This window comes from Sitophilus oryzae, unplaced genomic scaffold (assembly GCF_002938485.1).
Source record: "Sitophilus oryzae breed Bouriz unplaced genomic scaffold, Soryzae_2.0 scaffold_1385_pilon_pilon, whole genome shotgun sequence".
In the NCBI taxonomy this organism is placed as follows: domain Eukaryota; kingdom Metazoa; phylum Arthropoda; class Insecta; order Coleoptera; family Curculionidae; genus Sitophilus; species Sitophilus oryzae.
The window spans coordinates 225,936-241,902 of record NW_022146043.1 but is presented as its reverse complement, the minus strand read 5'-3'; the positions used below and the strand labels follow the sequence as shown (position 1 = coordinate 241,902).

At 31.7% G+C, this 15,967-nt stretch overlaps 1 protein-coding gene across 1 annotated transcript; it reads left to right on the top strand.

Annotated features, from left to right (window-relative positions):
- Window positions 1-9,338: 9,338 nt before the first annotated feature.
- On the top strand, window positions 9,339-15,879 carry LOC115875380. Its single transcript, XM_030890806.1, has 4 exons — window positions 9,339-9,671; window positions 11,945-12,062; window positions 13,057-13,195; window positions 15,449-15,879. The coding sequence occupies exons 1-4, from the start codon at window positions 9,471-9,473 to the stop codon at window positions 15,804-15,806; spliced, it is 816 nt and encodes a 271-aa protein (XP_030746666.1). The 5' UTR covers window positions 9,339-9,470; the 3' UTR covers window positions 15,807-15,879.
- Window positions 15,880-15,967: the final 88 nt, after the last annotated feature.

Here is a 15,967-nt window from a genome sequence, read left to right as displayed (position 1 = left end):
TGCCACAGTATTTTTGTGCCAAATTTGGTTAAAATAGGTTTAGCGGTTTTTGAATTATCGTGTTACAGACGGACAGACAGACAAACAGACACCACGAAAATATTTTGTATTTAGGTCTATACTCATAATAATAACTCATTTTGAATAAAATTAAAAAAACTTTTTTTTGTCGATCTTAATAGCCTACCATACCTGTCGGTATGCTCGGCTAAAAATAACAATTAGCATTAACAATTTAATATAGTAGCTAATATATTATACGGCAAAGTTATTTTTATACCATTAAAAAAATAAAGAAGATATTAGTCGGAAAATATGACCCATTAATAAGCAACATAAAATATACATTAGCTTCCTCTGAAAGCAAAAATTCAATTAATTTTATCCTTTCTAATAAAACTAAGGTGCTTAAAACACCACTGCAACGAATATAAAAGCCTAATTCAGAATCAACTCCTCGTTCATTCTTTGGGTTATCCGTTTCCATGGATACAAAGAGTCGCTTAAATCAGCACACACTGGGCTAATGCACGTGAATTTTTCGTAGAAGTAATCAGAAAATCGATAAAAAAGTAAATTTAATCATTGCAACTTTCAGGGATAATGCCAATAAAAATAAAAAGCTATTTTTGAAGTGAAACTTCTCTACGCGCGATGGGATTAAAAATAATTGAATGCCGGTGACACTACGAGACGCAATGAAAAGTGGTAACGTTGACTTTTTGACCTTGGAGCGTCGTAACTCGGGCCCTATTTGAGCTAAGGGGGCTGAAAGTCGGAATGTATGTTGACGACGTTTCGTGCACTATGAAAACCCATCATCAATGAATCTAATCAAAAAATCGTCCGACTTAAATAAAACTTGGTATATCGATAGATTAGACCAAGGTCAACTTTACCGTGTACGATACGTGTCATTGTAACAGTTAATTTTGACGTAAGAAACGTCAAAAATTGATGTTGTTCGATTGCGACCAACTTTGGTGGGTATATAGTAGGGGATTCAATCCCGGACAATTTTATGTTGACGGGATCCCGGGATTCTTAACCCCGAATCTCGGGATCCCGGGATTTCAGTAATAATGTTACCAATGTTACTTTCAAAGAACATTTTATTAAAATTAACGTTAATTAGTTAAAACAAAAACAAAGTCTTTGGAACACAAAAATACACTATGAAAATATGAACCCTTCCTGGACACAAACGGTACATTGTGAGACAGGAAATTGTAGAGAGAAACAAGCCCTATATCATAGGATACAACATTTTAATGAACAGTGCTTTCCATAAAATCAATAAAGTGAAATATATACGAAATAAAATAAATGTACTGATTTCTTTCGAAAATGGACAACTATGAAAATATGAACCCTTCCTGGACACAAACGGTACATTGTGTGACAGGAAATTGTAGAAAGAAACAAGCCCTATAACATAGGATACAACATTTTAATGAACAGTGCTTTCCATGAAATCAATAAAATGAAAAATATACGAAAAAAAATAAATGTACCGATTTCTTTCGAAAATCGACATCTATGAAAATATGAACCCTTCCTGAACACCATCAGTACATTGTGAGACAGGAAATTGTAGAGAGAAACAAGCGCTATAACATAGGATACAACATTTTAATGAACAGTGCTTTCCATAAAATCAATAAAATGAAAAATATACGAAATAAAATAAATGTACCGATTTCTTTCGAAAATCGACATCTATGAAACTATGAACCCTTCCTGGACACAAACGGTACATTGTGATGGGCTATGTGAGCGACGGCGCACACGGTCCCACCCTGCAAAGTTGGATTCGATGTTTCGTTTACATCTTCATCAGGGTGGGACTAAAGCGGCTCATATATTATCAAACAAATTGCGCAACACAGGCTGTTGCGCAACGAGTTGCCAATGTATGGCCCTGTTTGATGCGTTGCGCAATTGTTTGATAAGTTTCAAGAATGTTTTAATTTTTTTGTCCAACGGGACTATTTGCGCAGCACGTTGTGTAGTGTATGTGTGTGTTGCGCTTCGTTGTGCAATATTTTAGTTGCCATCAGCCGGTTTTTAGCGGGACGTCGCTTGTTTCTCGAACAATGCACAACTTTAAATAAAAAGTTTGACCAAAATGTTACCAAGTGTATGGGTGATGATGGAGTTGTGCAACGCAACGTTGCGCATCGCTTTGTTGCGCAATTTGTTTGATAATGTATGGGTCGCTTAAGGATTTGATATTGAAAAAAAATGTAGGTCGATTTCGGCATAATTGGGGACGGGCTACAGGATGACGCCTTCGACGTTTCGAACCGATGCCTCTAAATGGACGAAATCATCAGGATTTTTCTTATTATGGGTCGATTGGAACCAAACTCGGCACGTGGATAGAGGTACCTGAATGGAGTTCCCAGACGGACAGACAGACAGACGGTAGTTTCACTTCAAATATGCGCACATAGTACACACACAATTTCTTCTAATACAAACAGCATGTCGATATACTAGACAAAATTGAAACGAACAAAATTACTTCATGAATAAACAGTCAAATATGTCAGTATTATCTGATTTATATCGGAAAATTATGGAAACCCTACTTATATTAACATAAGCAATTTTATTATTTCCAATATATCGCACGTATTGACCTTTAAGTAAATTTGCATTTATGGTTTACTCGTTTAAAGAATTTTGTTTCTATGTTTTCAGTCAGTATTACATGAAAAGCCACATCGAACTACTTGTTACAACATTCTTTTATTGTATTGCATAAAAAATATCTGTGTAACTTTCCATGCCACACTGAAATGCATAATAATGACAAAGAAGAATTATTCAAATTCTCATTATTTTAAGAATTGTAAATAACAGCGATTTTGATGGATATTTAACAACTGAATGACCGGATATCAATTAATTTTTCATTCAAAAGTTATTAGCGAAAGCAGTATATTCTCTTGCGGTCAAATTCTGCGTATTGTCATTGCTTTCCACTTGGCGTCAGAAACAGAAGCTGAATATCGAGAATTATCGAGTTATTCACCGGGGAAATCCACTCGTTTTAACGTTTATTTGACGCGCGACGAATCGTTTTTTACATAATTATACCGTTGATAAAGGAAAAGAGAGATGTTCAATCAACTATACTTACAATCATCTCATACGTATGGTAATATATTTCATGAATAAAACCTACAGTACTAAACAAATCTATGGACGTTGATGACTGAATATTTTCTAATAAGACTATAAGTAATATATGACTATATTACTCAGGCTGAAATAGTAAATTACACAATAATACAATCAGTCATGAAACTACCTATAATTTTGAATTAGTATAATATAATTAGTAATATGGCTGTCGTTTAAACAAGGCAGGGGCGGATACAGAAAATTATTTTAGGGGGGGCCAAAATAAAAAATAATGCAAAATATGCCTTTTAGGGCGCTATTTTTTACCCAAAAGCCTAATATTTAAGCCAATTTGTAGTACTGCTATTAAAAATGAGTTAGCTCACCTTGAAGGAGTAAATGTTTCAAGAGAGACCATAGCAAGAAGACTCCATGAAAGAGGATTACATTTAAAGAGGCCTCTACGTGTTCTGAAGCTTAATTTATAGCACAAAATTACGCGACTACAATGGGCTGAGGAGATGAGAGCAAATGGACCTAATTGGAATTTCGTCATGTTTAGTGATGAAACAAGAATAGGCCTAGTGTCAGACTTGCGACGAACTTTGGTCTGGAGAGTATTTGGAAGACGAGCACGCTTGAATGCAGCTCAACCCCGTGTCCCGTTTCAAGAGCGAAGCATTATGGTATGGGCAGGTATAATGCACGGAGCTCAAACTCCTTTTGTTTTTATTGATGGCACAATAACAGGTGCCTCATATCTTAGAGACGTTTTAGAGCCTATTGTGCGTCCATTTCGAGGGGCAGTTGGGGTTGAATTTGTTTACATGGACGATAATGCTACTCCCCATCGCACTTTAGCGGTTCGCAAATTTTGTGAGGAAGAGGGTATAAGAAAACTATGGTGGCCACCGATGTCTTCAGATATGAGTGTGATCGAGCATGCTTGGGACATGCTAAAACGCCATATTGCCAAAAGGAATGATCCCCCCCCGTACCTTAAAAGAATTGAAAATTGCTGCGCGCGAAACATGGGAAGCCATTCCTCAACATCTTCTGGACAACTTAATTGAGAGCGTGCCTCGTCGTCTCACAGCTTGCATTGAGGCTCGAGGGGGCAATACAGACTATTAGCTGTGAGTTCAATATTTTCTGTTTAAAATGAAATGTGATTTGTTGATTTTCACTCATTATGAAATAAAATTATAATAACAGCCTAGTTGCACTTATATTTTTAATTTTATATTAGTTAGTCGTGTAGTAAGCTAATATGTCCAAAAATATAAAAAGAATCATAATAAAATAAATATATCGTTATATGCAATAATTTTGGCCATGTGTGTATATTTAGTATAAACATAGTTTTTAGGAGATTGGTGAATATGATGGGAAATTATACATTTTAATATACAAGAAAAGATACAAAACACTATATTAGTTTATAATTTGTATTATTCTGTATTGGTAGGTTCAAATTAATGGCTTATAAATATAAAAAAGTTAATATATTTGAATTTTATTTTGTTGGTTGTTACTTTTTAAAATAACGTGTGGTCTGTTCATGTGACCTTGTGGTTAGGTTTTGTCGAGGGTTTTGTCGGTTAAAATTATTACTAATAAAATCTAAGTAAATGGTTTCTCAAACCGCATCAGTTAAAAGTAGACCTTGTGCCTAATACTACTGGTCAGAACTAAAGCGTAATATGTATATACCGAGATTGTTTGAATATGAATTTCAATTAAATGCTTTTGTTAATTAAATTTGCATACGGCAATTAATAGTTCATTCCCCTCTAGATTTATAGTAAATTTTATATTTACTCTTTAGTTTTTTTAATCTCCACAAAAAATATTGCAATTATAATTTAACCAGTAAGATTTGTTGCTTAGAATAAATAACGCTTTATTGTGCAAAGGGCTAAAATAGCTTCATCGACAAAGCATTTACAAAACAAACAAAAGCACAAAAAATATACAAATAGATAATAAAAAAATATACAATAAAAATCATACAATTCAAAAAAATAAAATTAAGTCATTATAGTTACAAATAGAACATACATGGATTCCAGAATACAAAAAAAAGGCGTACTAATAAAATTTTACAAGAGGAAAATTGTAAATGGATATAATTTTAAGAGTTATAAAATTAAATACTCGACTTTTCACCAGTGTATGAGATGATCAAAATTTTAATAATAATAATAGCTCCCGTTTAACGCCTTGGGAGTAGCAATGTACAGCTTGTCATACTAGAGTCGTTCGGTATACAAGGAAGGTAATGGGGCTAGCATTACGCTTCAACCGCCTATTACCTCAGGATTGTGAATCCCAAGTACTCATTTAAGGCTGAGTCGACCTAGGTATCCAAACTATTTTTATTTTAACAAAAATAGTCGGCTGATGAAATACCGGGTGTGGGATCAAAATTTTAAAATTCAAAATTGTTCATGATTAAACATCAACAAAAAAGTCGTTTACTGCATATAGGTAAGTACTCTCCAGTAAGTATGATTTTAGAGCTTTGCGAAATGCGGGAAAGAATGAAAGCGACTTGATATTCAAAGGCAGATGATTGTACATTTTTTGCCATTGTACAGTATTGAGGCTTTAACTAGTTCTGAACTCAGAGTTGGCAGATAAAGATGGTACTCTGGCCTTTCGGGAATAGGAGATATGTGCTTGCGGATTCAGCAAACGGATTCAAAAATGAATAAAGAAGGAAGAGTCAGTGTTTTCAAATTTTGAAATTTTTAAAAATTCATTTTGTTTTCATTTCATTTTAAATAAAGAAATTAGAAGTATTTAAATATATTACAGGGTTATCATAAAAACTACAAGTGTCGTGGAAAATTATCTAATACTGTCTCAAATTTTCAGAAAAAGGAAAAACTACCTTCTTTTCTCCATGTTTCTAGAAAATAAAATGCGAGTTCTAAGAAGAAAAAAATCGAAAAAATTATAATCTCGCTACTGTATACAGAATTAGGCAATCTTTTAGCAATGGTAATTTTTACTAACTCGGAATAAGATAAAGGAAGTTTTAGGTTTAAATAAGCATTAGGGCCCTGCTTACCAAAACACTATAGATAATTATTGAAGACAAGGACTTCCAAAAATAGAGTCTAGTTACTTGTTGTTCCTATTATTACTTATTATGTTCCAACAGGTATCGTATTAAATACCTCTAAAAAGCCTGTACCTACATACTTAATAGTACGAAATTATAATTCATTTTTTTTTGTTTCGTTTCTTTGACCTGTATACTATATATTTTTTTGTTTTCACTCTTGGCTTTAGGTCGTTGGGGTTGTAAAGATGTTTCTAGATTTTGTTCATTATTTTTTTATTTTGTGACGACGTTTCGACAGTATATGTCTTTTTCGAGCCTCTTGAACGTAGATTCTTACAGAGTTAAAATTTGTTAAACTGGACAACACAATAAATTTTAACTCTGTAAGAATCTACGTTCAAGAGGCTTGAAAAAGACATATACTGTCGAAACGTCGTCACAAAATAAAAAAATAATGAACAAAATCTAGAAACATCTTTACAACCCCAACGACCTAAAGCCAAGAGTGAAAACAAAAAAAAAAAATTATAATTCATATTGTTCTTCGATTTCAATAGCCGCAATATAACAAAAGTTTTGTTATGTAGTTTACAAGAAATGGGTGCAGTGTCTCCATCGTTACAATTTTTATTAGATGCAAAAGAGGTGCATACACATGACTGATTTCTAATAATTGTTCTTTCTCTGAAGTGTGTGATGCAAAACCTTGAGCTATTTCGCAAACAGATGTTGTAACAAGAACCATTGAACTTTGGTTTATATCTGCTGATTTTTCTTTTGGTATATATGCATATTTTGATCAAAATTCATATTTATCTCGATATTTAAATAAAATGGTAGAGTTACTGTACCTAATTGTACATTAAAACTTTATTCTTATGAATCTTTCTATAAGTGATAATATTCTCATTTTAATAATAATAATTAATAGCTCTCGGGTGCGTCTCAAAAGTGGCTCACCCCTAGAACTTTTTTATTTTTACAGTTAAAAAAAACGAGATTTGGTATGTTAGTATATGACATAAATTAGGATTGATTGACGTATTCAATTGTTTTCTCTCACTTTCCGTTTCACCGGAAATGACTACAACTTTTGATTTTTAAATGGCACTATCGGTACTTTTTTACTTTATTCGATAGAAAATAACACTCTGAATAGAATGACATATCATATGTCAACTTTTGACATTTTCGCATATGGTTTATTTCAAATTAAAACTTGCTCGTTCGTAACGAAAATTTGACTCGAAATACCAAGTGTGTGGTACCAAATTATTCATAACAAAATGCTTTTTTAAAATATGCTAATGAGCCACCCTCGTTCCATTTGAAAAAATTGAAAAATGATTAAAAATACGAAATGAGCATTTTCTAACTGGCCAGGAAAAGCACTAAAAACATAGACAATCAAATCTATTTTTCCAAGGCTCTTTGATTAAGAATTAGTATTTTTAACATAACCATGGCACTCTAGATTGAATTTTAAAATTTAATTTTGTTTTAAGCGAGAATGTCAAAAGTTGACATATCATATGTTATTCTATTCAGAATGTCATTGTCTATCGAATAAAATAAAAAAATACCGAGGGTGCCATTTAAAAATCAAATGTTGTAGTCATTTCCGGTGAAACAGGAAGTGACCAAAAACAATTGAATACGTCAATCAATCCTAATTTATGTCATATACTAACATACCAAATTTCGATTTTTATCTGAAAAAATAAAAAAGTTATAGGGGGAGCCACATTTGAGATACACCCGGTATAGGCTTGGTGAATTTTCCGCCTATGCTGCCACCATAGAAAAGACTATAAACAGCGAACTAAACAAATACAGGGGTTTAAATAGCGAATATACGAAAAATATTTGTGAAATATAATAATTTATGAAAATTCTAAAAAAAAATCAAAAATATTGTGAGATATTTTGATATCTTCAGAAGGTCTAACTTGTATTATAATTTACTATTCAAGAATCAAAATATAGTTCATTTTTTAATTCTCCATCTATCGAAGAAATAATATACAGGGTGTTTTATTTGAAAAAAAAAAAACGAAGGAAAATTATTGTATATTTTAGAAAGTTTGGCGTAGAACTTTGAGCATCCTGTATGATTTACGATTACCATATTTATAGCAAAGTCAGGACAGACCATCTAAAGTAAATGCCTAATATAGTTTTGATTTCCGGATTGTTCTTGTATTTTTAATAATTTTTTTAAGAAAGACTGAAAAATATATTTTTCTAATGCATTTATTAATATCTCTGAAACTATCGAAATATATTTACTCATATCTTAGGATTATATAAAGTAATCTGAAAGGAAGCCAAAAATGCAATAATATAAAGGGTGTTTTATTTAAAAAATCATCCAGATCCACTGACACTTTTTTTAACCACCCTGTAGATAGTTAAAATATTTTCCTGATATACATCCTAGTACATACTTTAGATTTGCACCAAACCAAACCAATTTTTTTATTCTAGGAGCTACAGATGCCCGACACACTATTGCCGGACCCTGTATACAGGGTGGCTCGAATTCGACGCTCATCATTGGGATTTCGGAAACCGTAAGAGATACAGGATCGGTTAAATAGAGGCAAAGTTGCGCAATTTGATGCTCAATAAAATGCCGTATTGCATTTTGAAAAATTCCGAATACTTCCGAATATATTCGAAAAAAAAAACGGAATTTTCAATTTTGTTTTCTATTGTTTCCTGGCTTTATTTGTTAAGATAACTTAAAATGAAATACACATTTTCATGGCCACTTTCTCTGACGTTTCGGCTTCTGGCGACCATCATCAACTTAACTTTTTTAAATTCGGACCTGATTTTTTTTTTCAATTTAATTAAATCCTTTCATCACTCTTAAAACACTATATATAGTCACTTTGATATTTGCTGACGTTTCGTACAGAAAATTCCATCACCAGAATATTTTATGCAAAAAAAATAAAAATGCAATACGACATTTTATTTACCATGAAATTGCGCAACTTTGCCTCCATTTAACCGATCCTGTATCTCTTACGGTTTCCGAAATCCCAATGATGAGCGTAGAATTCGAGTCACCCTGTATACCAAGAATAAGCACCACTTCTAACACCGGTAAATAAGCACGTTTAATAAAATGACGCTTATGTGTCAAAGATTTTTACATATCTAACTGTCAAAATTTATAGTCGATTAGAAAATTCGATGATCTAATGTAGACTAAAACCACCCCTCGCAAAATTCTCGTGTACTTCGTGACGTCAACATGGGTATGCTTCTTCCCTGTGTGACAGCGGCCGTACTAAATGGGTTCGCGCTGCAACTGTTTCGGGAGCCGGCAAAAGTGGGAGACGGACCCCTGATGGCACTGTACATCTTCATATTCACCGGTTTCATACTGTTGTGGAGTCTGCGATTGTATCCCAGGAACTTTAGAAGACTTGGCAAATTACATTTCATAATCGAGGTAAAGTATGTTTAGATTTGAAATTTAGGATATGTCGTAGGCATAAAGCTGATATTCGTTTGCCTATGCATTTGTTATGCGCCATGGAAAATAACAAATATAGTAAAAAGAACGATTTTGCTATCTGACCAGGTATTTGATATTTGTTGATTTCGCTAGCCAAATGCCAAATGCCTAGGTTAAACTCAGGCATTTTCTATTTGCCAGGCTCCACGTATCGCGCATAAATACAAGATGGGTTTCCTACGATGTTCTCTATGGAGATAGAGTTTCTATACTGGAGATAAAGAGTCGGTTAAATGGGGAAAGAATTGCAGTTTTGTGGGATCATATCGCCTTTCAGATTTTTGAAAAAGTTCATGGCTTACTAGATATTTTGAAAAAAAAACAAATTTTGGCTATTTTAAAAATTGTCCCTAATTCCATTATAATCTATTTTAGACAAAAAGTCTTCAGATAAAAGTTGTTGATAATCACATGCCTAATGAGTTTGTGTTGTGTGAGAGAAATTATTGTAGCTGCTTTTCGAGGTAGAACTCCACATATGCCTTTTAAAATGAAAAGATCCTTTTGAAAAGACAATTATTTTATGCAGTTAACAGGAAAGGAAGCATTTTGAGCATTTGATTTCATCTAGCTAATTTTTGTCGCATAATTATAGGTTTATATCTAGTTTTAATTGTGTAATAATTAAAATATGTTTTAAATGTGTATTGAGTATTTTACTCTACAATCTTTAATTTTTGTTAAATTAAGAAAAGGTATATCACAGACAGCCACCCTAGATTTTTTCAAATAATAAAGATCTAGGTACTTACGCAAAATCATAAAAATTAAAATATCAAGGAAAATCTTTGTCTGAGAAGTAGTCAACCTTAATAATATTTTGAAGATACATATATAAATTTCCCATTGAACACCGGAATAATATATTGGGTGTTCTATTTAAAATAAAGGAGTAACTTGCTTTTAAAAGTGACTAATATTCCATATTAATTTTTTCTCACCCTGTATAACTTTTCGGGTCAAATTTCAATTTGGTTTAGCATACAATAGTTACTGTAATTAAATATCAGGCTATACAAGGTCAACTAAAATTTAGGTAGCTGTTATCGAAATTTAAAATTTACTCTACATTTTCACAAAATGTGAAATATGTCAAAATCCTTAGATTTTAGGTATACGCTTCTTTAATAAAACTCCCCTTTATTTTTTTCCTAGAATCCGAAAATCAATTCATATATAGGGTGTTCCATTAGAAAAAAAACTCAACTTTGATGTGTACCTTTTTTCGGGGACACCCTGTATAATTTTATATATTTTTATAAAATGCTTCCATTATACATATGCTGGCAAAATTTTATTTCGATATAAACTACCGTTCTCCTTGGAGCTTCCGCGGCGTATGAGAGACGCCACCCTGTAGAGTTCTAATCAGTGTCGATATGACATTACCACAATAGTCACAAAAGTAATGCGAGTTGAAAGAATTGCAAATTGTTGGTGGTAATTTATTTTGCTCTTAAAAATTAAGCAAGGCATTTGTTGACATAAGTCAAAAAACGAAATACTCAGGAGATACGGTTCTGATCGAAAAATAATGTTTTAGGAAAAGGTACTCACGAAATTCTTGCACAGACACAAGGTGTCTGTGCTGTAATAAAGTTTAGGTAAAAAACAACCCTTCAATTAACCCTATATAATAAGCCAAATACTAAATTTCATAAAGATCATGAAAAATTCATGAATTTTTCGTGTGTCAAGGCCTTGAAATTTTACTCGCAACGCACGTAAAAAGTTTCCCTTCATTCAAAAAAACTTTAAATTAGACGTATACCTAAAAAATTTGATTTCAATACAAACGTCGTTCTCTTTGCAGAATCATATGAGAGACGCCACCTTGTATGACAATTACTTTTTTTTAATATGCGAATTATTTTGAATAGTATATTTCCATTTATTTTGAAAAATCACAATAATAAAGATTTACTCTTCGCATCTATTTTTAGATACAAAGTACATTAAACTAGCGTAATTGTTAGCTATGAATTAATTGACATTTATTAAACTCATTATGCATACACATTAATTATAACTCTACATGAAATTATATAAAAATATCTTATCTAGATCGTTTACGTTACATTTTACTAATACTATCACCCTAATGATCAGTTTGCAATTTGCAGAAATGATACAGCATAAATATGGCAATTTTATTCACACCTGCTTTGACCCTTTAAAGAATAAAAAATGTTATGTTTGAATTTCAGTTCCTTATCGCCGAGTTCATTATGGAACAGTTGGTTACAGATTTCTGGTTCCCGTTGGAAAAATGGGTATTAGAGTCTCTGCCGGCCTTGGCTAACCACATTGAAGAATCGCTTTCAGGTAAAAGAAATGTAATTTTAAGATAATTAATACTTTCACAATAAATATAAGAGTAATAAAGGATAGTTAAAAAAGAGAACTGTATTAGTTTATAAATCTAAAAACCACATATATTGTATGATCGTATATGCATGATCCATTTTATCGTTTAGAATATTTATCCAGGCAACTATATTTTTTTTATAGTTATAATTTGTCGTACTATGATATACTCTTTCTAAAAAAATAGTTTCTTTTAGAGGTCAAGATGGGGCATACGAAAGCCCTTTTTTATCTCTATAAATAAAAAAATATATTTTAAAATTTATTTAATGCTTAATTGACAGTTTTTAGATTTCAATGACAAGTATTTAGATGTGTTACGGCTAAAATGGATACTTGGCTAGTTTTAAAACTAGCCAGCTATTTTGCAAACTAACTAAAAGCGCTGTTATTTTGAAGGAATCCGCGCATTCTTGCAAAATAGCAGGCAGCCAACGGCTAGTCTACAACTGGGTTACTTTGCAAACTATACAGGGTTGTTCACCACATACGACACGGAGTATTGTAGCTAAACGATTAGATTTTTACAAATTGTAAGTTTTGGGTTCATTGAAGGACTATTAGAGCTACAATTTAAAAATATTTTTACAAGATACAGAGTGTCCCAAATAAATAAAAAATATTATAAGAAGTTGTATTTTTTTAAACGGAACACCCTGTAAATTATTACATTTTTAGTTTCTACCATTAAAATAAAGGTAAATTTGATTAAGGTTTATCACACTTCAACCTTGCCGTTTTTGAAATATATTCAATTTTGTGAAGTTGTATTGAAAATTTTAGGCTTCATTTCTCCAAGAGTATGAAAGTGTTTAATGCTAAATATTTACAATAGCTACAATAATCCGTATCGTATTTGGTGAATAACCCTGTATATACACACATTACATATTCATTATTTCTGCACTGATGAAATTTAAAATAGAATATTTGATGTTCTTGCCTTTTTTAGAGACTGAGTGGTCTGCAGATGCGATTCTAGACCTATTGAAAAGCCACACCTTGGGATTTTACGTCAGTTATTTTATGGCTATATTTTTCTTACTAGCGGCCCTGCATGCCAGTAGAACGGTCGATCTCCGTACTTTAAAGTAAGCACAATTTACATAAAATAACAAATGTAACACCACAGTTTAAAGAATACATACCAGTTGGCCCACTCTAAGGAATTCTATTGTTATTTTGACTTCAAAGGCGGCCCGTGACCCTTCGAGGTGACAAAAAAATTGTACGTTTACCGGGTGCAGCGGAAATGCTATTTTATCAGTCAGAACGCTGGCCGTATACGAGGGATCAACTAAAAATACTAAGGAATTTTAATATAGCAAGTAGAAAAATAAAAATACAGTACTAGTTTTATTGATTAACAGTTTTAGGCGTCTTTAATAATTGATCAATATTTATATTTACTTTCTTCTTATTATTATTTAATAACATATCTCATTGTTTACAAATATAAATACGATATGAATTGAAATGTGAAATAAATAACGGATTTTAGTTCAGTACAATATCTTATAATACTAATTTATTCATGTTAATTTTACAACAAAATAATTTACATATATTATTCTATCCTAATTCTTTGGAATATGGAATTGTCAATAGGGTAATTATTATTAATAATTATTATGGAAACACCATATGAAAAATTATACTAAATAAATATAATAAGTTAATATATATAATAATAATTTGCATATTTCTTAAATTATAAAAAAACGGTTTCCTGAACATTTATAATTTCTGGATACTCATCGTTTTTCCCATGTGCTCGTCAATTTTTATATTTACTGTTATATAAAATTTAGCAAAAACTCTAAAAAATTTGTCAATAGCAGAACAAGTTGTGTGCACGTATTTTTATTACCTGACTTGTTGTCCTAAAATTTGGACTTTCCAGGTAGATAGTTAAAGTTAAATACAAACATCTAAAAAGTAAAACATGCTATTTAAAAAAATGCAAATATCTTAAAAAATAATTTAATATGCACTTTGCAAACCGATAAATACTGTAAAATCCAAAACATAATAGTAAAGTATCTACTACTACTCTAAAATATCTACTAAAATAATAAACTAATTGTTAAAAATAAATATTTTGTGCATATTTCGAGTAAAATATTTTCTTAATTTATATGTATATTTTTAAAACAATTTATTCATAGTTAGATTTCCATAATTATAATATACTTAATATGTCTAATACTTTAATTATTATATACTTAATATCCTATACTATATAAACACATACCTTCCTTCATCTTTTGGACACCTAAAGAACGATATATTGTCTGTCATTCTACTTTCACAACCATCCACTGCACAAATATTTCTAGTAGACATTTTATTCACAATTCGAATAAAACAACTAAAACACTATTTTTGGTTCACCCTATGCGTCGGACCGAAAACAAAACTAAAATAAACTTGGAACGCTGTGTACACGTCGAGCAGCGGATGTAGACTGACCCAAGCCTACAAGACAGGCGGGGAGCGGCGGGAGGAATTTTGATACGGGCAAAGAGTGGGTCAACTGATATTTTTATATTCTTTAAACTGTGGTAACACTATTAATTGATAGAATGATTTTTTGCATATTATAATAATTCATATCTAGTGACATAGTATATACATTTCATAGTTAGTATATTACATATATTCATAGTCATTTTCGGTGAAACAGGAAGTGTCCAAAATCAATTGAATACATCAATCAATCCTAATTTGTCAATACACTAACTTACCAAATCTCGTTTTTATCTAAAAAAAATAAAACAAGAGTGAGTCGCTTTTGAGACACACCCGGTATATGGAAATATACAAGGTGTTTCAAAATTCCGTGGAACTGCCTACTGCCTAGTACTACGTATATTTTGAATCGACATAAGTGCTTCGTATTAGTGATGGGCATATAACGATATTCTTTTTAGAGAATACAATCACTCGATTCAATTTCTCATACTGAATTGACTCTACGATTCGTTCATTTGAACAAACTATAAAAGCATTTTGCGTATCATAATACAAAATAGATATTTTTTTTAAATAACTTTGACATTTCTAGCATTTTAATTTTAATATCCATGATGTTTGTTCAGGGCTTTTTGTTCGAGTCTATTGCTGCCCTACTACAGTCAAATAAACTTTATTAGTCGCGTGATTAAGCTTGACCGGCACAGCGTTGCCAACGTAGCATTTTTTATTTTGATTTCAAAAATACGTAGAAGGTCTTTAGCGGTTAGGCTAACACCCTGTATATAGTGGTATTGAAACTGTTTATACGAATTTAAAATTTTGTTTGAATGGAATTTTTTTGTTATTAATAAAATAATGGTTTTTAGGGAAGAAGGACCGCTAGGATTTTACAGAGAAATCGTTCACAAAATAAAATTGCAAAAACGTCGCTTTATAAGAAAATTGGGCTTTGGAAAGAAGAAAGTTAAAATCAACGAATGCCATAATAGATACAGTGACGTTGGGGGAAGATCTCTCGCCTATCAAAATGCACATAATAAGTCAAACCCTTTGTTTCCCGAATTGCCGCAAAAAATCAAACATCCCTGTAACAATTCAGGAAGAATCAATAAATTGTGTCCCCTCCATAAGCCAGCTGAGCCAAGCCTTGACGATTATGATACATCAGATAATTGTAGCGATTTCGAAGATTTGGGCAAATTTTCTGATTCGGACTGCCTTTAAAAATCAATTTTGCATCACATGCATCCTCATTAAACATTTTTAACGTCGATTTGTAATAAAATTAATTAAATAATGTTTTGCATGGTTTTTTATTACATTCAAATATTTTAATTTAGCGCCATCTGCTAACGGGTAGATAAACTAAGCTGTAGAAAGTTTCT

Bases quoted from the DNA above. Each gene is read 5' to 3' on its own strand.
- LOC115875380 (XM_030890806.1), top strand. From the start codon at position 9,471: ATGGGTATGCTTCTTCCCTGTGTGACAGCGGCCGTACTAAATGGGTTC. The intron at 9,672-11,944 runs GTAAAGTATGTT...TTTGAATTTCAG, and splicing joins AATTACATTTCATAATCGAG to TTCCTTATCGCCGAGTTCAT. The intron at 12,063-13,056 runs GTAAAAGAAATG...TGCCTTTTTTAG, and splicing joins CATTGAAGAATCGCTTTCAG to AGACTGAGTGGTCTGCAGAT.